The sequence below is a fragment of the Lindgomyces ingoldianus genome (assembly GCF_010093535.1).
Source record: "Lindgomyces ingoldianus strain ATCC 200398 unplaced genomic scaffold BDR25scaffold_11, whole genome shotgun sequence".
Classification (NCBI taxonomy): Eukaryota; Fungi; Ascomycota; class Dothideomycetes; order Pleosporales; family Lindgomycetaceae; genus Lindgomyces; species Lindgomyces ingoldianus.
In genome coordinates, this window is record NW_022985172.1 from 1259342 (window position 1) to 1282141 (window position 22800).

The 22800-nt window shown below is 46.1% G+C and overlaps 7 protein-coding genes across 7 annotated transcripts; 4 read left to right on the forward strand and 3 right to left on the reverse strand.

The window, feature by feature from the left end:
• Window positions 1–5184: 5184 nt before the first annotated feature.
• Window positions 5185–6615, forward strand: BDR25DRAFT_302700 (DUF572-domain-containing protein). The gene has a single exon (XM_033689852.1). It carries the CDS (start codon window positions 5287–5289, stop codon window positions 6337–6339), a length of 1053 nt encoding a protein of 350 aa, XP_033549410.1. The 5' UTR covers window positions 5185–5286; the 3' UTR covers window positions 6340–6615.
• A 1195-nt stretch (window positions 6616–7810) lies between these two features.
• BDR25DRAFT_333360 (uncharacterized protein) lies at window positions 7811–10724 on the reverse strand. Its single transcript, XM_033692832.1, has 2 exons — window positions 8434–10724; window positions 7811–8355 (listed from the first exon to the last, which is right to left on the reverse strand). Exons 1-2 carry the CDS (start codon window positions 10545–10547, stop codon window positions 8286–8288), a joined length of 2184 nt encoding a protein of 727 aa, XP_033549411.1. The 5' UTR covers window positions 10548–10724; the 3' UTR covers window positions 7811–8285.
• Window positions 10725–11041: 317 nt separating this feature from the next.
• On the forward strand, window positions 11042–13545 carry BDR25DRAFT_333361 (Ran-binding-domain-containing protein; the record flags this gene model as incomplete). Its single annotated transcript, XM_033692833.1, has 4 exons — window positions 11042–11062; window positions 11179–11268; window positions 11318–11383; window positions 11429–13545. 4 exons carry the CDS (start codon window positions 11042–11044, stop codon window positions 13532–13534), a joined length of 2283 nt encoding a protein of 760 aa, XP_033549412.1. The 3' UTR covers window positions 13535–13545.
• A 371-nt stretch (window positions 13546–13916) lies between these two features.
• Window positions 13917–15386, reverse strand: BDR25DRAFT_220875 (BSD domain-containing protein; the record flags this gene model as incomplete). Its single annotated transcript, XM_033685011.1, has 3 exons — window positions 13917–14323; window positions 14406–15135; window positions 15195–15386. 3 exons carry the CDS (start codon window positions 15384–15386, stop codon window positions 13917–13919), a joined length of 1329 nt encoding a protein of 442 aa, XP_033549413.1.
• Window positions 15387–15971: 585 nt separating this feature from the next.
• BDR25DRAFT_324409 (uncharacterized protein) lies at window positions 15972–16609 on the reverse strand (the record flags this gene model as incomplete). The annotated part of the gene is made up of 2 exons (XM_033692159.1): window positions 15972–16516; window positions 16567–16609. The coding sequence occupies 2 exons, from the start codon at window positions 16607–16609 to the stop codon at window positions 15972–15974; spliced, it is 588 nt and encodes a 195-aa protein (XP_033549414.1).
• A 300-nt stretch (window positions 16610–16909) lies between these two features.
• Window positions 16910–18879, forward strand: BDR25DRAFT_302703 (uncharacterized protein). Its single transcript, XM_033689853.1, has 2 exons — window positions 16910–18501; window positions 18558–18879. Exons 1-2 carry the CDS (start codon window positions 17115–17117, stop codon window positions 18572–18574), a joined length of 1404 nt encoding a protein of 467 aa, XP_033549415.1. The 5' UTR covers window positions 16910–17114; the 3' UTR covers window positions 18575–18879.
• Window positions 18880–19065: 186 nt separating this feature from the next.
• Window positions 19066–22397, forward strand: BDR25DRAFT_259020 (alpha/beta-hydrolase). The gene is made up of 4 exons (XM_033686562.1): window positions 19066–19770; window positions 19819–20076; window positions 20127–21382; window positions 21443–22397. Exons 1-4 carry the CDS (start codon window positions 19176–19178, stop codon window positions 22268–22270), a joined length of 2937 nt encoding a protein of 978 aa, XP_033549416.1. The 5' UTR covers window positions 19066–19175; the 3' UTR covers window positions 22271–22397.
• Window positions 22398–22800: the final 403 nt, after the last annotated feature.

Here is a 22800-nt window from a genome sequence, read left to right on the forward strand (position 1 = left end):
TTTTTAGAGCACTTTTAATTTATTTAGTAACATTTTATATAGTAGCCTATAACTAGGTTATTTACTAGGCTTAAAAGTTATCTAGTAATTATATAGACATTATATTAGAAGCTTATTAGACTTATTTTAGAAAAAAACATGTAATAAGTTATAGTAGTTTTAAGAAACTATTATTTTTAAGTTAGTGTGTTTTTAGGGAGCTAAAGCTTAGTTTATATTAGAAATTATAACTGCGTAGATTTTATAATCTAGTTATTAAGCTAGAGTTATAAATAGAGTAGGTCTTATATAGCAGATGTTTATCTACTGTTTAAGTCCTAGTTTGTGTCTAAATTAAGTAAGTAAAAATTCTTTAAAAGCTTTTTTTTTTTAAGTTTAAGCAGTTATTAAATTATTCTATATAGCCTATTTTAGTAAAAGGCTTAGCTTATTAGCCTTACTTAGGTAGTTCTTTTTTAAGTTATTAAGAAGTAGGTCTAGAGACCTTCTATATTAAGTGCTACTTAGGTGTTGTTTAGGTGTAAGCGTAAGTATATATCTTAGCATTAGAAAGAGTTAAAGTTTAGAACTTACTCTTAGTAATTAAAGGCAACTTTATGCTAATACTGTAACAGCGCAGGCAAGACAATAGGTCTAAATGCAGTAGGAATCTACTTAGAGGCATATAGGAGTGTGTGGGGACTCTAAACCTAGGAATGCTATTAACACCTATAGGCCTTGTACAAAAGAATATTAGAAAACTACTAAGCTAGCTACAGGGCAAGGTGCGACTAAATACATAAGGGAATAGGGGTAACAGCAGGGGGCAGGGCAGAGTTAGGGCCAGGTCAAGTTAGGGTCAAGCTAGGGTTAGAGCTAATACAGGGACCCTTTAGATAGGTTCTAGGCGACCTAAGATAGAACAAGAATTATTACAAATACAGCTATAGTTGTTCTAGAATTAGGTTATAACATTCTATGTTTATTACATAAAGCTTAATCTGCTTCTTATAGTGTTAGTAGGTAATTATAATAGTTATAGTATAAAAAATAAAACTTTTTTTAAGTTATTTTTTATTAAATCTAGTTAGGTAAATTATTTAAGTAAGTAGTGTTAATTAAAGATTTAGTTTACGCGCTAGTTCTTTATTAATATAACTTATGCTATTTACTTCTAAGTTAATAAGAGCCTATATTAAAGCTAATATAGTTTTTTATTATAAATATATAAAAATATTAACTTAGTACTTTTAGTTATTAGTAGAGGACTTAGCTTATAAGTTAGCAAAGATCTAGTGTTAAATTAGTTCTAGAGGGCAACTTAGCCCTAGAACAAGCCTTTTTGCAGGCTTCTACTGCTATAGCTGCAGCTATGTTAAAAGTAGTAAAAAAAATTAAAGCTTAAATATAAGTTAAAGCTCTTATAAAAATAAGATTAAAATAGTAAAGATCTTTAATAAGTGCTAGTAGCACTACTTGCATAGACTTAAAAAAGGGGAATAAAGCAGTTTTAGAAAATATAACTATGCTTACTACACTTAAAGCATTAACTTTTTTTCTTATAATTTTTACACTTTTTAGAACTAACTAGAGCATAATTTAAATTAATTTTTATTATATTAAAGTCCTTATTTATAACTGCGCTAGTTTAGGGGTGTATTAGGGCTTATACAAAGAGGAACCTTATGTTATTATTAGAGGTAGCAATTAGGTTTACATATACATTAAGGTTGTTTAGAAGGGGTTCTTCTACTATAGCGCATTATAGTTTAGTTAAGAGGGAGTTATATAAGGCTATAATTAGACTTATCTTATTTAGGCCTATATTAGATATAAGTTAGTAGAACTTAGTAAAGTATAAAGTAAAGCTTTTTTTTATTTTATTATAAAGTGTTTAGGTAACTTAAAGCTGTTAACTTTTTATTTAAGTTTTTATAAGTTACTTATAAAAACACTATAAATTAATTTAAGTTAATAATATTTTTATTTATTAGTAAGTTAATTAAGGCTGTTATATTATAGTTAAGTTAAAAGTAGGTGTATAGTAACTAGAAGTGTTTAAAGAGGAATTAGTTTATATTTTCTTTAAGTTTATATTAAAGCTTATATAAAAAGAAAAGTAAGTCTTTCTATTTTTTATTAAATAGCAGGGGATTAAAAAGTTAGTTAGATTTTATTACTAAGTTAAAAAGATTATAAGTTATAGGTAGTGTTAGGTAAAAAAAAGTTAAGCTATCTCTAGACTTTTAAGTAGGCTTTAAGGCTAGTAAGTTTTTAGTTCTTACTACTATAATAAAAGTTAAGGCAGAAATAGACTGCTTAATAACATAAAGCTGTTTTTTAAAGTCTTTTTAAAAAGCTTTAAAGCTTATAACATAGTAGCTTTTTTATAAAGTAAGCACTTTTTAAAAAGCTTTTTAGCTTACTTTAATAGCTTAGAGTTATGTAAGTACTAAGCTTATTAGATTAAATTTAGAAGCTATTCTTAGCTAAAGTTTTAACATAATGTAATGTTATAATTATGCATAAGTAAGGTTATAAAGCTTTATAAAAGTCTAGTTTAATTACTATGTAAAGTATTATAGTAAGTACAAAATGTTATGTAAGAAATAGAAAAGTTTAAAAAGAAATTAGTAATTAAATACTTAGCTTAGAAGTCTAAGCGCTTTAGGTATAAATTAAGCCTATTTTAAGTTTAGTTAGTGTTAAAGCAGTTTATGCTTAAGTTTATGTCTGTGTTATGTTGTGTTTGTGTTAGACATGCACTAATAATACTCTAGTACGCGTCTAATACAGTTATGTCTGGGATCCGGGGAGGATACCGTGACAATAAGTATAATTATAAAAAAGTGCTTTATAAAAATTTAAAAGTTATTTAAAGCTAGTTTTACTTAGTAGCTAACATAAAAGCTAAGTATAGTATTTAAAATAAAAATAAGTATAACTTTAATAAGTTAAGCTTTATAATAAGCTAAATATTAACTAGAGTAGTTATTATAGCTTTAAAAAGATAAAAATAGCTAAAAGTAATATAGTAAAGTAATAAAAAGTAGATAATAGTTATTTAAAGCATTAATATAATAAAGTAGGCTATAAGATTATAAAGCTTTAAGTAGTAAATAAAGCTACTATATAATATAAATTACATAAAAAGAAGCAGATTTAAGTAAAAAAAACTTTAATAGTTAAAAATAAAGCTTATTTAACTACTCTAAAGAAGTTTAAAGCGTGTAGTAATAGAAAGAAGCTAAAGACATAAGTGCACACTAAAAAAAGTAAGCTAAGTTAAAGGTAATATAGGCAGTGCAATTAAACTAGGCATAACTTATGTATATATAAGTAAGTAGTAAAAGTAGACTCTAAATAATATCTTATGTTATATTACTTTATATAGGGCTAAAGTAGGCTGTTTTGCAAGAGAATAGAGTAGTTTTAGTAGGGGCTTAGCAAAAGTAGCTGGCTAACCTGTGTGGCCAGCTAACCTGTGTGGCTGGCTAACCTGTTAGGTATGTTATTACTTTTAACTTAGCTTACTTTTTTTAGTGTGCATCTGCGTCTTTAGCTTTTTTTTATTACTACACGCTCTAAACTTTTTTAAAGTAGTTAGATAAGCTTTATTTTTAACTATTAAAGTCTTTTTTACTTAAATTTGCTTTTTTTTATGTAATTTATATTATATAGTAGCTTTATTTACTGCTTAAAGCTTTATAATTTTATAGCCTACTTTATTATATTAATGCTTTAAATAACTATTATTTACTTTTTATTACTTTACTATATTACTTTTAGCTGTTTTTATCTTTTTAAAGCTATAATAACTACTTTAGTTAATATTTAGCTTATTATAAAGCTTAACTTATTAAAGTTATACTTATTTTTATTTTAAATACTATACTTAGCTTTTATGTTAGCTACTAGGTAAAACTAGCTTTAAATAACTTTTAGATTTTTATAAAGTACTTTTTTATAATTATACTTATAATTAAACTTTATTATAAACTTAAGGTAGTACTTAACTTATATACTAGGCTAGTTTAAGCTAACCTAGCCTAGATTACACTTTATAGACAAGAAATTAGCTATATTAGCTATAGCTATAAGCCTAAAAAAAATTTATGTGTAATAAGCTTAAGTATATACTTAATAACTACTTTATTTTTAAGCTTAGTTAGATTTTTTAATTTAAGCTAGTATTCTGCTTATAAAGGCTGTCTAGTGTGTTAATTGCTTAGTGTTGTGTAAGAGACATTATAAATAGCTATAGCGTGTTAAAAAAAAAGTTTTAAGTCTTATTTAAAAGCCTAAAAAGTAAGCTGTATCTAACATTTTTTAGAAGATTTAATCTAGTGTTGTTGTTAAGGCATTATGTAGATAGGTAGAGTTTAGTAGGGGCTTAGCAAAAGTGGCCGGCCAACCTGTGTGGCCGGCCAACCTGTTAGGTACGTTACTGTTCTTCACTTTTGCTCTATTATTCTAACTTTTTGATCTGGAGATGCTATTGAATATTTGTCACTTAAGCCTCTCTAGAGTTAGATGAACGTCTCGATAACGCTATCAAGGCGAACGGCAGACCCGCCATAGCTAGAGGGTGGTGAGATTAAACTGTGATAGAGAGGTACCCTCATGTACAGGAGCAAATCGCGTGCCTTGAGTTCATAACGCAATACTAGATATATATGGTGGGATATCAAGATTTTCGATAGCGAGCGTGACAGAACTTTGCTCCAGCTACATTTGCGGGCTGAGTGTTAATGAGGTCTCATATAATATTTATTTCTGGTAGGGTTTCTGCAGTATAGGTCCGAACTTCAAAGAGCTCCTAACATCTATGATATAGCAAGGGAGGAAAGCACTAGCACTTCTTCATGTAATAACGGAAGAATCAAAGTCGATGGTTAAGACACGTGTATTTTCCATATTGCAAGTACTAACTATGTAGAACAGTAGCTGAAGAATGATTAAGAATTAATTGATAGTGTCTAAGATGAACGAGGCAGAGCTTGAGATATACATTGGTTCAAGTATCTTCGTCACCGTGGGGTTTTAGCGACACAGAGAAGGAGGCCAACGAATCTATGAATATCGGAGGATGATGGATATCTGGTGACTATCGAGCTGCCGCTCTCTGCTTACATAATGTATCAAGGTACAGGTGTGATTGGTGCAAGGATCACCAGCCAAGCTTCAACGCCACCTGAACCGACACTCATAACCGCACAACTTTCGAACAACTCACAACACCCACGCCCATTTGCTCTCCATTACACTTGTGCAAGCCGCACCTACCCCATCCCCTTCGCTTTCAAAATGCAGGGATTCAACATGGGTAGATACTACCCGCCAGACGCCGAAAGTGCCCACCGCTTCAACACCTCCCATCCACTCGGCAATCGCGCCCGCAAATCCAACCAAGGCATTCTCATCGTACGCTTTGAACTTCCTTTCGCTGTATGGTGCGACCACTGCAAACCCACTGCGCTTGTTGGTCAAGGCGTACGCTTTAATGCCGAGAAGAAGAAAGTTGGAAACTACCTCTCCACTCCGATATGGAGCTTTCGCATGAAACACACTGCATGCGGAGGTTGGATGGAAATTAGGACAGATCCTCAAAATGCTGCCTATGTTGTCACGGAGGGGGGAAGGAAAAGAGACTATGGCCCGGATGAGAGGGCTACTGAGGGAGAGCTCGCGTTCCTAACAGAGGAAGAGCGGGAAAAAAGACGGAATGATGCATTCGCGGCACTGGAGGGGAGGCTAGACGACAAGATAGTAGAGAAGAAGAATAAGGAAAGAGTGGAGGAATTGTACGAAGCCTCAGAGGTATGGGAGGATCCATACACTGTTAACCAGAAATTACGGAGCCAATTCCGGGTCCAAAGAAAGATGTTTGAGAAAGCAACACAGCACAAAGAACGCATGCAGGAGAAGTTCGGGATTGGCATTGATATCGTTGACGAGATCGAAAGCGATCGCGTTCGAGCTCGCCTTGTCGAGTACGGCGCTGGAGAAAGCTCAAGCGATCAGAAGGTCGATGAAGCGTCTAGAAAACCCCTTTTTGTACCAAAAGACGCCAATCAAAATAACGATCCCGGCTCGCAAGCACGAAAATTGAAATCCGAGATCAAGGCCGAGAAGACCCGTCACAATCTTCAACAGACGCTGGTCAGCAACACTCGCGCTGCCATCGATCCATTCCTTATGGGCAAGAACGCACGAACAAAGACCAAGGGTGATATTATCCCTGGCTTGAAACGCAAACGCTCTTTAGAGGCTAGTACCAGGCCCATTCCAATCACAACCGAACCTCCACCTAAGAAAACTCTGCCACCAGTCGCCCTGGTCGGCTACGACTCAGATTGAAGTGACACATCTTCAATTCACGACGACATTCACGACACTCAAGCATTAATAGGCGTTATATACCCCCAAGTCTGGATCCCATAAACATAGACTTTGATAGAAAGCGAAGCATACAAGCTTTCGCCAAGTGTAGAAAATAATTTCCAAAAACCCTTCCATTTTTTTCAAAGTCTTTCTTGCCCATTTTCCACAAGCTGGATGGGGAACGTAGTTTAGTGTAATGTAGCCCTCCTTTACAACTATTGGCCTCGAAGCTCACAAGTTATCAAGGCATTGAATGCCAACTTCTCACATTTTCAGGTCACTCGCTCAAAATCGAAGTCTAACATGCCATGCTCTATCCGGATTCGGTTGTACAGCGGATCTAAATACTTCGGCATAGGGTTCGGTTGAAATTATCGGCGTAGTAATGCTTACCAATATGCGCTAGAGGTCGCTCTGCGTGTAGTGCCAAGAAAATACTTGCACGGGTGATGGCCTCGCATACTGCTGTGGAACAAACAGTGTCTTTAGAAACCCTAATTATAGCGAACCGTGGTTCACCGCCTCCACGATCACGACGTCGTCAACTAGTGCCTCAGGCAATAGTAACACCGATAGGTAGCTCCGGCACGACTAGCTTGAAGGGCATCATTGGGTCGGAACGGCACCAATAGCCTCTTCAGATACTACCACGGACCAGGTATGTCCTATTTCATCTTGCTCTATTCTGTGCTGGCTTCGTTATTTTCTTCTACTGTGGCTTTTCTTTCTTGTAAGATAATCCTGTGTCTACTGCCTTGGTCCCAGCCGCGATACGGACACCACTGCTTTGTGGTTGTAGGAATGGAATTCAAGCCGGAGGAATGTATACGGGTATGGTGGGGATAAGAGGGTGATGCTTCAGGTAGCTCCTAGTGCGGAAATGAGCACACCTAACTTCTTGCTTAAAGATGCGCCGTTGCCGGAAGCAACGGCTAGCAGTGATAATGTAGGTTCGGAGAATTGAATGGAGAATTGAATGGAGAATTGTACAGAGAAAACGACAACTGCAATACGACTTCAGCATCCAGCAATGCTCGTTGATGCGCACAACAAACGATGCGACTCCCTCCCGGTGTCTCCCTGGAGTCCTCGGGGCAAGGCTTATTATTCAACAGGCACTAGCTCCCTTAGAATCTGTCTTCGTCTATACTTCTGACTCGTAGTTCACTACCACGAGGGATCTGCTCAGCACAACCCCCCCCTCCAATCAGTACTAGGTTCTGCAACCGACTTCCAAGCTTACTAGATCCATGTCCTAATGCTCTGCCAGGTGGTAGTGTAGACGAGGATCGTAATGAAGGCTGGGGTGGTGAGAATAGATTGTCATATCGAAGTGCCCCAGGTGAGGAATTAGGCTGGCTGATAGTAAATAATTTATACTCATTTTCCCTTGAAAAATACGTATGTATATGTAGAAACCGAATACACACACACTTGCATAAATTCCCACATATTCGTCCAATACCTGCAGTCTACCATTTTCCCCCAACTCCGTATATGTAGGGTTGAGAGTATTTTGTCAGAGGTTCCGAGTATAGTCTATTATTAGAGGACTGCTAATAAGGTGACCTTGAGTCAAGATCTCTGATTCTCTGAGAGAAGTATCCAACCACTATGAACGAACAGATATGGTGAAGAGAGTCAAGGTCCTTCTGCTCAGTTCTGTGAATGCAACGTTTGTTGACGTAAATGATTTGTGGATTGGAATTCTTGGACACACCAACATCTTATGATAATGCGAAAATCCCCGGTTCTTTTAGTTTATCTAAAACCCTGGCCTTCCCAGCCCCATCCATTCCATCATGATTCGATGACAGCCCTTGGAAGCAGATCGTAGCCGCTAACAGATGGAATCTCAGCACACATATGCATCTATCTGAAGAAACGCTCAAGATATTGCATCATAGCTGTTCATGACACTCTTAAACCGCCGTCGCCTGATCCGTGATGAGCTTCGTGATCTTGCCAATTGCAATGGTTTGGCCTTGGTCCCTATTGAACTAACTGTTAGCACAAGAGTCTCTACTAATCTAGAACCAGATATATCTTACTCAAACAGGGGAAACTCACCTTAGAGTAAACCGGCCAAGTTGTGGATAATCCTCAAACCTCTCCACACATATACTGCCCGCACCACCCGTAACCTCCAACCGCGCAATGATGCTCATTCCCCTAGTCGCGAACCCTGGCGGTTTCTTACTCTTCCTGCCAGTCCCCTTCTCCAGCTTATGCAGCAGCGCGGTAAATGTTACTTCTTCCTGCACGGCATGTACGTGTAGTACGCAGTTGAAGCCAGCGCTGAGAATAGATTTGAGGTCTAGCAGTACGATCTGTGCTTCGAACGCCGAAACACAGTGTACGGGCCGTTTTGGCGAGCAGAGCACGAAGCCAGGGAGGATGTCTTCCTCTTCGACGCCGCGGATACGGATGCGGACTTGGTCACCACAGGTGGCTGCTGCGATTTCGTCTTCTTGCTCGCCATAGAGGGCGGCTATGGAGATTGTTTCTCGATTTGGCATCATTAAATACTTCCCTTCCTTCTTGAGCACACCAGATTCTACCTTGCCTTCAATCATGGTGCCCAGGTCACGGTATTTGGCCGCGATGGGCATCATAAACGGCGCGTTGACCTTGCGTTCGAGTGTCTGCATGTTGTCTAGGTATTCTAAGAGAGATGGGCCGTCGAACCACGGGGCTAGATCCTTGGGTACACGATTTTTGATCCCGACTGTTGTTTGAGCACTGATGGGCATGAAGGCAAGGTCGGTCTTGGGGTTGTAGCCGACACCTTTGAGGAATTGAGAGAGCTTAGTTGTGCATTCTTTGTATCGGTCTTCGGACCATTCGACGGTTGGGTCATCCATCTTGTTCACTACCACGACGAGCTTGTTGACCCCCTGGGTCTTTGCAAGCATGGCGTGCTCGCGTGTTTGCCCGCCCTTTTCGAATCCAGTCTCGTACTCTCCTTTCCGTGCCGAGATAACAAGAACCCCGACATCAGCTTGGGAAGCTCCGCCAATCATGCTGGGTACGAACGTCTTGTGTCCAGGTGCATCGAGGATTGTGTACCTGCGCTTTTCGGTCTCGAAGAAACCACGACCGACTTCTACTGTTTTGCCCTTGGATCGCTCCTCCTTAGTTAGATCGAGCGCCCATGATAGGTACCATGTCTCGCGACCGGCTTCCTTGGCCTCTCTCTTGTATTTGTCCATGGTCCGTTCATCTACCATGCCTGTAGCGTAGAGAATGCTGCCGCCCAATGTCGACTTGCCTGCATCGACGTGGCCCAAGAAGATGACATTGACATGCTCCTTTCCGTACATCTCAGCAAGCAGCTCCTCATCGACATCTTCAGCCTGCTCTTTTGCGACGGCATCGGCCTCTCGGGCTGCCGCTCTTTGGTCAGCGCGCGAGGGACTGCTCCGTCCGGTTGACGGTGTTGGTGACGTCTTCCCCGATCCTGGTGACGATTTGGTTGGTTCTCCAGTCTTCTCGATGGCCTTCGCGGCTGTCACCTTCGCTCCAGCCTCAGGTGCTTTCTTGTCCACGTTATCCTTTGCTGATGATGGCGCGACGGGGGGGGTAGAGCCGATGGAGACCACTTTTGTCGGGGCAGCTGTGTCTACCCTGGGCACGGCGGAATCGGCGCTGATGGAGAGAACCTTTGTCTTGGGAGTGGTGTCTCCTGAGAGGCTTAGGACCTTCGCTTTCGGGGCTGCCTCTGTCTTCGGTTCGGCGGCCGACGCAGGTGCCGGCGTGCTCTGGCCTGAACCTGGGTTAGTTTCGCCTGCAGCAGGTCTCTTCGCGATCTGCACAGGTGCTTGGCGCTGCTGTCCTTGGGGCTGCTGCTGTTGAGGCTGGAAGGGTTGCTGTTGGTATCCGTACTGAGCGCCGTAGCCCTGTTGCGGAGCCTGGCTATATTGTTGTTGACCATACTGCGGGTATCCCTGCTGGCCATATTGCGGGTAGCCTGCGTACTGTTGCTGGTTGTAGTACTGGTTGTAGCCCTGGCTGAAGCCTCCGCCGTACTGCTGGTACTGTTGTCCGGGGGTGAATGATTGTGCGCCGGGGGTGAAGCTCGATGCCCCAGGGCGGAAGGTGGGGGCCTGGGGGTTACCAATGTTGAGGTTCTGCTGCGTCTGCTGTGAGAGTCGCTCCTCCTCGTCTTCCCAACTATCAGCCATGGCGTGGGTGCGGGGCGCAAGGCCGTAGATTAGGGATAAAAGAAAGAGGTCGAAAGCGTTGGAATCCTCGAGCGACGACGAGGAAGCTTAAATATGGCGGAGGTTAAGGAGAGACGGAGCCAGCTCTGTGGTAGGGGTGTCGTTAGGTGGAGCTGATCGGGCGGAAAGAGAATTGCTCGTGGGCCACTTTCACGCTTGCGTAGGGCTCGCGGTGCAGCAATCGGAAGGCGCAAGTGGCTGGTGCATGACTCAGCGCCTTCAGTGCCTGACATTCGCTAGGATTCCTCGCCGCCGCCACAAGCACTTTCACTGCCAGCCACCAAAACATGTGTCTGCCTGGGACACGCTTGTTTATTTCTCCCTTTGCTCTTCATTGCTCTCTATTGCTCTCCATTGCTCTCTTCTGGTCATTGCCGTTTCATTTGCCCCCACGAATGACGTGGTTGTAGATTGCCAACCCCCCTGCTCTTGCTCCGTGACTTTCGACCGCTAAGATGGAAGTCTTGTTGTCAAAAGTAGGTTCTAATCCTAGAGTCTTCTGTAATCGATAGTCCTGGCTTTTCTTATCTCTCAACTGAACGCACTTTGAGCCGTGCGTGGTTTTCAAACTCTTGCTAAATAATGTCTGCAGGTCACGCAGCAGGCGATGAACTATGCAATCAGGACAGGCATAACAATTACTAGTGGCTATGCTATTCAACAGTGTGGTCGATTACTCAAAGTAGGTGGCTTACTAGAAACTAGGCTAATGGCGTGCTGATTACGGCTAGACTGTAGATGGCTGCGACAAAGAACAGCTGGCTGCTTTGCAACTCCGTCTGGAGGGCAAGATTAGAGTATGTTGCCTAATTAGAACGTACATCTTCATTCTGACAGGGTAGATTATATCTCCGGCAATCGATATGATTGAACTCATTGCAGCTCGTGGAAACACGTCTCTTGAGTCAGCGGTGACACTGACCAAGTCTTTACGATGGGACATCCAGTCACTCGGTGTCCGACTTGCAAAAGCTGTGGGAGAAGAGCGGCTCTCTCGAAAGGGCTCTTCAAGAGGCAATTCGCGTGCCCAGAACGATCTGGAGCTGAAGATGATCATCACAGATATCAAGAACCTCCTTAATCGGATTGAGGACGCTGTGCCCCTGATCAGTCTAGCAATAACAACATCGGGCGTCAGTCTGTCAACGACTCTGCCGGCCACCGTTTCGCCGTCTCGGCTTCTCCAAGCTAGTACCTTCCTAACAGCTGGAGACACTCAGTATTCCACGTCATTGCCAAGGGCTCAACAGATTGGTCCCGCATTCACCCTTTCTATCTACATGCTGTTCTCTGGGCATGCATATCGACCTCATGACGAAGAAGGGATCCGTGAGACTACCTGGAAAGAAGTCATGCACAAAGCCCATGTCAAGTTTCTAAGGGTCCCGGTAGACCGCGTCTATGACTATCCAACCCCTTTCCAAGGTCACTGCGGTCGCAGGGATGAGACTGAGCAAGACCACATCCCAGCCGAAGGCATGTTGCACGAGTTTGCGTACCAACTTCTGGTTGTGGAAGACCTTCATGACGACCGGGTCCATACGTTTGAAGATGGAGAGGCCCAGCCCGGTCCATATGAGGGCGTGGATCAGGCTGGTGTCAGAGAGATCATACCGATCCATGAGATCTCGAAGATTTTCTACGCAGACACGGGCAAGATCCTGAACATCGGCACTGATGGAGAGACCAATAATCCAATACTTCTCCTTAAACGAGATATAAACGCTGTGCCGCCCCGAAGGATGATGGAACGAAGCGCTGTCGAGCCGGAGTACGACTCGGATGACTCACATACAGTGGGTGGCTCTGATGTAGAGGATGAGCAGTCTGAACTCGATGCGCAACTACGCCGAGAATCCGTAGCCAACGCCGCTGAAGAATCACAGCAGGACGAGGTGCAAGCCCATCCATGGCGTTTGCCTCCGAATCTCGATCTCGAATGGATGGCTTTCGAAGTTTATACGGAAGAGCCGTCTTCAGAGTCGGATTTCGAAGAGTCAGAATTGGATCTCAACTCTCCCTCCCCTGCTGTCGGTACTTCATCTGCGAATTCGATGGAACAACGACTGGATTCTTTATCTCCCTCACTGGCAGCCGGCCTCTCGAACCTCAATCTCCGTCCATCCACACCCTCTGACACGCCTCCATCTCATAATACTCAACTAATTCCTTCACCCATAAAATCCTCCCACCCAATGCCCCGCTATTCCCCGCAGCCACCCACCACTCTCCCGCCCATCAAGACTTCCCTCTCCCTTCTTGAGATGTTAATCCGTCTCACCGCCCTCCAGCAATTCCAGCAGTCTTCTCATCTTGCAATCCCCGATGAACTTCTCACTTTCTTCCTGTCAGAGAGCAGCACCGTAGGCGCCGGCAACGATTCTGAACTCCGTCGCCGAGCTCGACGAGAAGCACGAATGAGAGTCGGCTTCGACCCCTACGACGAGAGCCCCATCAAGCGCCGAGGAGAAGAGTACTTGGAGCATGAGTTCCACGACAGTGAACACAACGGGTATGAAGATATCTCACCTGGTGCCACTTCAGCCTTCGGCTACGACAGATATCCTCATGGAAAAGCATCTACTATCTATTCGCGATCTCGGTCCGGAACACCGGTCCGTTCCTCGCCTTTTCCTAACTCCTCGCCCATGTCGGGTAGTAGGTCGAAGTCATCTGCAGACATTCCCTTCCTATCTAGTGAGACTAGACCGAGTCTTTCAAACGCAGCGTCTGCTAGCCCGTTACTAAGGAGGGCAACGACACAACCGAGTCAATTTAGGGGAATAAAACAGCCTAGTTTTCGAGGACCCCCAACTGCGCCGCCGACGTCGAGTAGTCCGAGGGTTGGCCAGCGGGCTAGTGGGCTGGGTATTTCGCAGTCTCAGGAACTAGGAAGGAGAAGTCAGGTCCCTGACACGCCACCGAGTAGTGGTGGGAAGCGGGCTTGAAGGCCGCCAAGGGATGAAGGTATTGTCCGCAAGCGCGAGAAGAATAATATTATAATGCATCTCTGGGGTATCTGAGGCTAGAGAGCCGCATGGTGCCCTTTCTTTCTAGCTAAGAGTAGCATGCACCACGGCGCAATATTTGGGACATGTTCGCTAAAGATACCATTTCTTTCAACGGCATAGATAGGTAGCACTTCACAAGTCAGATAAATAAACAAACAGAAGCCGGTGATATTCACAAAAGCCGGTAAGTGTGCGTGTCGTACTGAAGCTGCTATGATCGACCCCTTACTCCCATTACCCACATTAAACGCCTTGAGACTCCCATTCGTATTAACTCGTTGGGACAACGAACGCCATCACTCCCCTTTCAAATATCGCTCTACTCCCAATCCTCTTCGTCGCTTTCCTCAGCCACTGCATCTTTCTTTGTGTCCCTCGGACTCCCAGGCGCACGGCTTGTGGCTCCGCTGACTAGGTCATAACTCGCATCACTATCTGCGACAGATTTCTCGTCATTAGAGCGGCGGGGGGACGTTGTGGGTTGTGGTTTCGCGGTCTGCGGCTTGAGGGTTTCCTTTGAGGCGGCTAGGGGATTGGGTTTGCTCTTTCCGAGGTTAGGTTTATTGTGGCTGGGGTTTGGGGTGGAGGTGGAGGATTCGTCTTCATCTGAGGAAGATTCTTCTTCCTCTTCAGACGACTCTTCTTCTTCTTCTTCCTCGGAGCCTTCTTCCTCTTCGTCGGAGTCCTCGTCCCAACCTACTTCTTCTTCTTCTATGGGCGCGGATGCTAGGGGCACGGTTAGTCACATCTTTAGCCTAACTTAGAGAAGGGTTGAAAAGATTTGGGAGGGTTTGGGATGCGGTCATACCTTTCAACATTTCCCTCCTCCTCTGCTCTTCGCTCTCAATAACGTGTCTCAGGAAATAATACCTTTTCCAAAAGCTCTCGTACTCGACTTTCTCCGGCACCAGCTTTTCCATCGCCCGCCTTAGCTCCTCATGTTTCTCCAAGTCCTTCGTGATTGCCACCGTCTTGGCATCGATGTCAAACTTCTTGCTCCACCCCTCCCACTCAGGACTCACGGGATCCTTGAGGAATGAGTCTGGCGAGCAGTGTATGACGTGGAGCTGGGCATCGAACCGGGTGGTGTGGATCACGCGCTTGCCTTCGGAGTCCTTGGACTCAAAGAGCACCTTCGACGGGTCCGAGGAGGATGTGGGCGAGGTAGGCGGTGCGATTGTCACGGCGTCGCGCAGGAAATTACGGATGTTGGTGCCAAATTTCAGGAGCGCTTCGTCGGCGGCGTCTTCGGCGCGTTCGATGTCTTTGAGGCGCTTTGTGGCTTCTACTCGGAAGCGGGAGAGCATGCCTTCGGCTTCTTTGACGATGTCCGCGGGGAGGGATTCTGGGCGGTCGGGGTGTGAAGGGGGCGAGGGTTTATCGACGACATCTTTGTCTTTGGCGGTTTCGGTTGAGGAGGATTGAGGAGTTTGGATGGAGAGAGAGCGCGTGCGGTTTATGATACCCGAGAGCCCTGCAGTGGCGGTTGCGGAGACGGCTGTATATTCTTTGCGGGCGCCGTCGTAGTATTGCTCGCCCTGTTTCCCCTCGGCATCAGCACACAGTAAAGCTATAGAGTCAGTCGTGAGCGTCTTACCTGCTTCTTCACCGAGCCTAAAAATCCACCGAGCCTTGCAGCCCAAGGACTGCTCGATATCGCCTTGTATGCATCCTGGACCTCGGCGGTAAAGTCGCTGCTCTGCCGCTTGGAGCTGTCCTTATCCTGACGTTGCGGGGCTGGCTCCTCGGGATAGCTCTCCTCTTGGATGTGGTCGTATGCGGCGTCCATGATTGCAGGCGTTCAAACAATGGCCGCCGCTATGGTAGGCTGTTTGAAGTATTGTGCGAGAGTAGGTCGTGAGGTGAGGTGGTGGGAGCTCAAGTTGTTAGAGGACGGTCACGAAACAGCTCGGGACTGATGATGGCGGGACATGCCGTAAACAGCGTCTTGGCGATGCGGTGGGGGATGAAGTCACGCGTGCCACATGCATGTCGATATTGCCTTGGTAATTGTCACTCTCAGAACTGTACAACTGGTCGCAATTCTGATTGTGGACCTCTGTAGTCTCTGAATTCGTTGTCTTCGTTGAGCAAAAGAAGTACCTGCTCTAAGATTGCAGATTGCCCCTCCATAACGAGGCATGGGGAATGAGGCATGAGGCACCGTAATTTGTGGGGCTAGAGACTGAGTACATGAGCTTTGGTAGCAGTTTCTATGGTTTCTCTTCATTATTTTGAGGATCGAAACGCGGTGCTCAACAAGCTCGCCCCGGTGGCCTGGCCTGTCCTGCCCTCTGTCCTGCTTCGTGAATTGAGGCTAGCAGTTTGAGCGTTTAATTGTTGTCGTGCGTAAAGAATAAAATGTCCTGATATCTCATTTTCTCCGGTTTCCTACGACCTTCGTGAATCCATCGTCGTCGACCTCGGGTGCTGGCTTTGGTTTTGCTACGACAAGCGGCGGTGCATCGGACATGTCAATGTCTTCGTCATCTTCATCCGATTCCTCATCTACGCTGTCCCATTCTGCATCTTGACTATACTCTGTAATCTGAACACTGCCTGTAGGCACAGCCTTGCCTTTCCTCTCCTCCCACTTTGCCTGTAGCGCTTCTACGGTCGCAAAGTTCCCCTCCGCAGTTTCTTTCCTTATTGCCATGATCTCACGGGCGACTAGAATTTCCGTGTTGTCTTCGAGTCGGACCCCATACTCGTCCTCGAGCGCTTGGAGAAGTACAACCTCGATATCCTCAGCGTCGGTCGCGGGCTGGTTCTGAAATATTTCGGATATTGCGCCGGCGAGCCAGTCACGCTTGTCTTCGCTGTCTGGGCCTCCCCATTGATTTTGTATGGCAATGGTCAGGACCTGCCAGTTGAAAAGTGAGTGCCATATTCCGAGCTCGAATTTGGATTGAATTTGGGCTGCGTCATAGTCAGCAATGGGCCATCGTGACCAGGGAGTTGAAATTGACCTGGAGATGCAGAGGCGCCCGAACACTGTGAAGGCGCGGACATTTCGAGACTTGTGTGCGCTCAAACCTGATATGCAGGAGTTCGACAACATTTACTTATCGGAATCTTCGAAAGCTTATCTCCACGTGATGCCCCAATTCTGCTGCCTGGAGTACGAGGTCTCACCCTCTCCATTTCCCTCCCTCAGCCGACCCGACTTCCAAGCACTTTGACAGGGTAGTTGATCCATCGTCCTCTGTGAATGCATGCCGTGACAAAACCTCACCAATCAGGCCACTCGCCGTCATCTTTCTCCCAACGCCGGTGTTTCAGTCGACAATCAATTGGCAGACACAGCCGCAATGAAAATGCCTTGCACGCGTTACACCAGCCGCTTGGCTGTTCATCGTAATTGTACAGCCCATTGCGGCCAAGAGATAGCTTGATACAACACAGAACTGTGCCCACTTCTTTCCCATTCCTTCTCCTATTTTTCCTATCTACTTCCGAGCATACCCTACTTTCTTCCATATACATCCAATTCTCATATTGTTACTTTTTCCACAACATGGGGGGTCTCTCCAAGCCATCAATCAAGGATTATAGTCCGCTTCCAATAGAGGAGAGAATCGATGATGGAGTAGAGGAACCTCAGGGTGAGAACGAAGCGAGTGATAACGAAGATCTGTATACGAGCAGTGCACCCCTCCTTTCCAGCAGATCCCGAGGGAATGGGCCTCTTCCATCCCAAGGGGAACTGTGCTGGTATCACAGGATTGGTAGCTGGAGGCCTTTCCGAAGGGATCCGTATGCTGCCTGGGAGCCACCAACGAAGAGAAACTGGCGAAAGATACTTCTGTTCACATTCCTGGGCACGCTCCTCTCAACAGTTCTCGCCCTCAGCATCTCCACCGGCGTCCTTGCATCGAAATTGTCCCAAGCTTCAAACCAGCGGTGCTACAATTACAGACCCTATGAGCAGCACACCCGCCTTCCGTTGAATCAAGCCTGGGAATCTTCCAATAACAGGCTCAACTTTGTAAGACTGTACCCTCGGCTCCAGACGTCACCGTCTTTGGCGTGCCAGGTGGCCTGGAATACCCTTAGCTATGTTCCATGCCACGAGAAGATCTGGAACAGGTCCTGGGACAATGGAAAACACTACTCTCTCTTCGACCCAGACATCAGCCTCTATTCTCAGGCCATGTGCTCTCCAAGCTGCACGGAGGCTATCACCCGGGCGTTCCAGCTTATCTCTTCGCAATGCACAGAAGAAGATAAGTTCGATATGACGGACTATGCAGGAACCTTTTCGGCAGATCCTGGGCTTGAGGACGGCCCAGTCGAAGTCATATCCACAATTGCAAGACGTCTTTCGCACACCTGCCGACAAGAGCCTTCCAGACAACAGTACTACTACGGATCTGCTCCCTATTGCACTTCGGTAATGTGGGAAGACTGGTTCATCGTCGACGGCATGAACGCTGGAAATCTTGAAGGCCTCGACACTTTCGAAGCTCGAACTCACACCTCAAGGACTTCTAGTGGCACTTACAGGTACTACAATACACAAGATACCTGTGATGATCTCCTAACATATTACTCCGGCCGTTATGTCAACGCCCGCCGCTTCGGACCGTTTGTTAACTCGACTAGCTGTGACTGGTGCACTATGAACTGGTTCGAGCGCAAATTACTCTCCTGGGAGAAGGATGCAGTCACTGATCCGAAGACTGGAAAGAATGTCAATCTCTCAGACTATCTTCACCAGATCAAACATGTGGGAGAACGCTGCGACGCCGATGCTTGGGAGCGTGTCTGGGGCAGGGCTCTTCAGAAATACAAGCAATCAGGAGATTTGCCGGAGGATTGGGAAGATGATAAACAGAGTGGAGATGGAGAGAAGGGAGGTAAAAATGGCAAGCAAGAGGAGCCATGCAAGGATGATAAATTTGGTGAGATTGTCCGCATTTTGCCCCTCGTTTCCAGTGATTCTAACTGGATGAGGCAGACAGAGTGATGTTTTGAGGACCCAAGACGAGGGACTACGCTGGCGGGTTTGGGTGCAAGCGATTTCTTAGCTTCAGTCGTTAATACGACCAAGGGAAGAGGCTTATTTCAGTCTGGGCGTTAGCTTAATAGGTGTTTGGATGGGAATCACGTTATCTTTGTATTTTTGGTTGTGTTCAATTCATGTGACAAGAAAAGATGGAGTCGAGTTTGATAGCACTTGAACGCTCGTTAGTATTGGGCCTTTGTAGTTCGCACGACATCTCCCACCCAGCTTCTCCCGAAGCTAGTATGCCGATATTTACAGTATGCTTTGAAAGGACTGACGATCAAGAAAGGGATCACGATAGGGAAAGCAGAATGACGTCGATGGCAAGTGGCCCAAGCTCCTACCCCTGCATGAAGAGAGCTGGGGGTGTCTTCATAGCATTAAACGTGAAGCTAGCGCTCTATCGCGAGGAGAGCTGTCGCAGCTATTTTTGCGACTGGCCTCTGCTACCATGCCCATTATTACTTGCTGAGCTCTATTGTTCTTTACAGCAACAACACCACGGGACCGGGCTGTGTGCATAAGCATTCTTCCGCCGAGTCCGCGGCTTATTCTGTTACCAACATCACAATGCCCGTGAATACCGTGTCTGTGGCTACAGCAGTCACGCCGATCGTCATTGAAACCTATGTCTCGCATTATCTCAACCGCAAACCGCTGCGACAGAAGCCCACGGCGCATATCACCTACCATGAAGGCCTCGAGCTCATCCGCCGGTTCCTACATTACTCCTCCTTTCACACTGTTGAAGAGATCCAGGCCTTCACATCACAATGGGTTCCTGTACCGACTTGGGTCCATGTGGAAGTGTTGGAGATACCTAATGGCCTCTTGGGCAAGTCAGCCGAGTATCTTCAGGCCCAACTCGGTCCCGAAGGGATTGAGCAAGTCGGCGGAAAGACGTGGTGGCAGTGGAGGCGTGACAACACTGCATTGAAGGCAGAGTGGATCGAGATGCGAAAGGATTACGAGGAGCGCAAGAAGGTCGGTGGTGCCAAAGGGCAGCGGATCATGTTGTATGTGCACGGAGGCGCGTACTACTTTGGCAGTGTTGACGAGCATCGATATCAAATGCAACGGCATGCAAGGAAACTGAAAGCAAGAGTTCTGGCACCGAGATATAGACTTGCACCTCAGTTTCCGTTTCCATGTGGACTTATGGACTGTGAGTACTCCTGATACGCTGTGCGGGATGAATGCTAAGTAGAGTGAGGTTTGGCTGCATATCTATATCTACTCGAGGAAAAGCACGACCCTTCTACCATCGTACTTGCTGGAGACTCTGCTGGCGGAGGAATGGTAGTGAGCATGCTGGTGACCTTGCGCGACCAAGGAATCCCTCTGCCAGCCGGTGCAATCCTGATCAGCCCTTGGGTGGACCTTACGCATTCTTTCCCGAGTCTGGGAGGCGATGGAAAGATGGACTATATTCCTACGCACGGTTTTGTCCATAAGCCTAGTGCGAGCTGGCGTAAGTTGCTCCAGATCATTCATGTGTGGTTGGTCCTGACTTCAAGGCAGCACCTCCCAATGCAGACGACTTACTCGGATTCGAGCGAAACTCTCCCCGCTTGCCACAGAAAGAGAAGAGATCCCCACGAGTGTCATTCTCTAGACCTAGCAAAGAAGAGAGAGAAGCACAAAAAGAAGTGCGCATGGACCGCGTGCGTGGCTTCTCTGTCCGATCAGATCGGCCTGATGCCGATGCCCTGTTGACACCCCCAGAAGACAACGTAGACTTGTTCGTGTCGGCAGAAGGGAAATATAGTATTGGGCCGAAATCAATACTTTCAGTACAGCTGGACGGATCTCGAATTGAGGTCAAAGACCAGATCCAACTGTATGCAGCTAATCATCTTCTCACGCACCCACTCGTCTCTCCCGCGCTACAGCCTTCGCTCGGTGGATTACCGCCTCTACTGATTCAAGTAGGAGGTGGAGAGCTTCTTCGAGATGAACAAATTTACCTCGCACATAAAGCCGCATCTCCTCTATCTTACCTCCCACCTCCGTCAAACCATCTCACAGCCGAATACATCCAATCTGAGGCGGCCCGATACCGACCCACCAATGTTCAGCTCCAAGTCTGGGACGACCTCTGCCACGTAGCGCCTACACTGAGTTTCACCCGCCCCGCAAAATACATGTATCGTAGCATCGCCCAGTTTGGTGCTTGGGCACTTGCACGAGCCCAAAAGACTGCGATTGATATTCTCGATGATGATAGTGTTTCCATCATCAGTACAGGGTCGTCCGATTCGGTAACCACCGAGTCAGACAGTAAACTCTCCCCCGATGAAATCAAGCTAACAATGCCGCAAAGCGCTCAGTATGTTGGCTTCGAGAGTATCAGTAAGAAAGTGAGTAAAGGCGACGCCGTTGGTAAAGCAGGTGATCCCCTTCCGCCGTTCGAGAAACATATGATCAGGCAACGTATCGACCGACACGGCACAATCCACCCCCTTCCTCCCCCACCCGAGATTCCCGCCTTGAACATTCCGTCTATTGATATCGGAGTCCCGAAGCCAGGGCCGATTAATAAGTGGATGAAGGCGCAGAAACAATGGAATGGAAAATTCGCAAAGCAGAAGCTGAAGATTCAGAAGAAGAGACTGAAGGATATGGAAATGGGGTATGAGGGGTTTGATGGGGAGACACCGCCACCGACTGCACTTGCCGGACGGAGGGTGAAGGGTATGAAGGCCGAGAAGAGGAAGAAGAAGAGTTGGGGAATGGCGCTTTGGAGTCTGTGGGGGAGTAAACATGATGAGATGACGGTACGTATATGTCCCTCCTCCATCTCGCAATACCTAGGGCAACATTGCTAACTCCACCAGATTGTCCGCGAAGAAAAAGCAGACCAAACCCCAGATCAAGAACCCTCCACAACAGATGAACCGCCCACTCCTCCCATCGTCGACGGCGCCGCAAGCAGCAAACCTGAACCCACTTCCCCCAAACAGCCCCCCAAAGACCGCCGCAGAACTTTCTCCCGTACCCGCCCTTCTAATCTTAAACTCCCACCCCCAACATCCCGCTCACGCTCCCACTCCCGCCACTCCAACGTAATAGACAAAGGCCAAATAACCCTCTCAATGGAAGACCTCACTCATCTCGCACCCGTCGCCCCCGGTCTCGCAGACGCCACCGTCATCGCCCCGGAGCGAAGAGCAAGTCTGCTTCCATTTCCCACCTCCCCAATCGGCACCACTCCAAGAATTGAGGTTGAGGATATGTCGAGGCCCCAGAGCCCGGAGACTCTGATTCCGTTGAGCCACACGCTTAGTACGAGACCGACGAGAGGGGGTGTGGCGTATCCTTTTCGATTGAAAGTGGAGGGGGAGGAGGGGAAGGAGGTTAATGCTAGTACGGTTACTTTGCAGAGTTTGAGTGTTGGGGAATGGGAAGAGCCTGGTACGCCTGGGTTGGTGGTGGATGGGGAGCAGCGTGTTGGGGTAGACGGAACTGGAGAGAAGGTAGAGAGGCCGTGTCCAGAGAGATTTGTTACTGCTGGTGTTGGAGACTTTGGACATGTTGATGACGAGGCAATTGGGGGGAATAGGGGTAGAGCGGAAAAGGAGGAGAGACCGGGCGTGGATAGACCTGAAACCGCACATGAGGATCTGAGTACGCTTGCTTCCGATAGGAAGGGGAAGAACGCTTGATTATTCGGAATTGCGCAGGTTGATTGTCGGTCAACATGTACATACGTTTGATACCCATTCGTTCGTTTTGGCCCACAGATTACACCGTACTTGTAATATACCATACTCTCGTACACTTGGATGTGGTTAGTCTTCCTGGAACTCTTGTCGTAGAGGTATATATACATATATGAAGCTGTTTGACTTGCTCTACCTACTCAGCCTCTACCCTAATTCAGATGTGTTACCTCTCTGAGAGAACCGTGTCCGTTTTGTCCTTAGATGTTGACTAACTCAAGACGTTTATACTGGCACTAACCGCCTCAAGAGAAAGGAATAGAGTGGTCATGAATTGAAATCAGGTTATTAACAAACGCCAAGGATTTAAAGCCCTGGTGGCCTCCGAAGTATTCAGCACCAGTGGCGAGAGGTAATAAACTAGGCTTATTGTATTGGATGCGAGACATTTGCATCGTAGGCAGACATAATTAGTTAAGATGCAAGGGAGCGCTTTCTCATGTATACTTATTACATACCACAGATTATTGTAC

Coding starts and splice junctions, on each gene's coding strand:
- BDR25DRAFT_302700 (XM_033689852.1), top strand. CDS start 5,287: ATGCAGGGATTCAACATGGGTAGATACTACCCGCCAGACGCCGAAAGT.
- BDR25DRAFT_333360 (XM_033692832.1), bottom strand. CDS start 10,547: ATGGCTGATAGTTGGGAAGACGAGGAGGAGCGACTCTCACAGCAGACG. Junction 8,356..8,433: donor CTTGGCCGGTTTACTCTAAG/GTGAGTTTCCCC, acceptor TTAGTTCAATAG/GGACCAAGGCCAAACCATTG.
- BDR25DRAFT_259020 (XM_033686562.1), top strand. CDS start 19,176: ATGCCCGTGAATACCGTGTCTGTGGCTACAGCAGTCACGCCGATCGTC. Junction 20,077..20,126: donor TAAGCCTAGTGCGAGCTGGC/GTAAGTTGCTCC, acceptor ACTTCAAGGCAG/CACCTCCCAATGCAGACGAC. Junction 21,383..21,442: donor GTAAACATGATGAGATGACG/GTACGTATATGT, acceptor TAACTCCACCAG/ATTGTCCGCGAAGAAAAAGC.
- BDR25DRAFT_302703 (XM_033689853.1), top strand. CDS start 17,115: ATGGGGGGTCTCTCCAAGCCATCAATCAAGGATTATAGTCCGCTTCCA.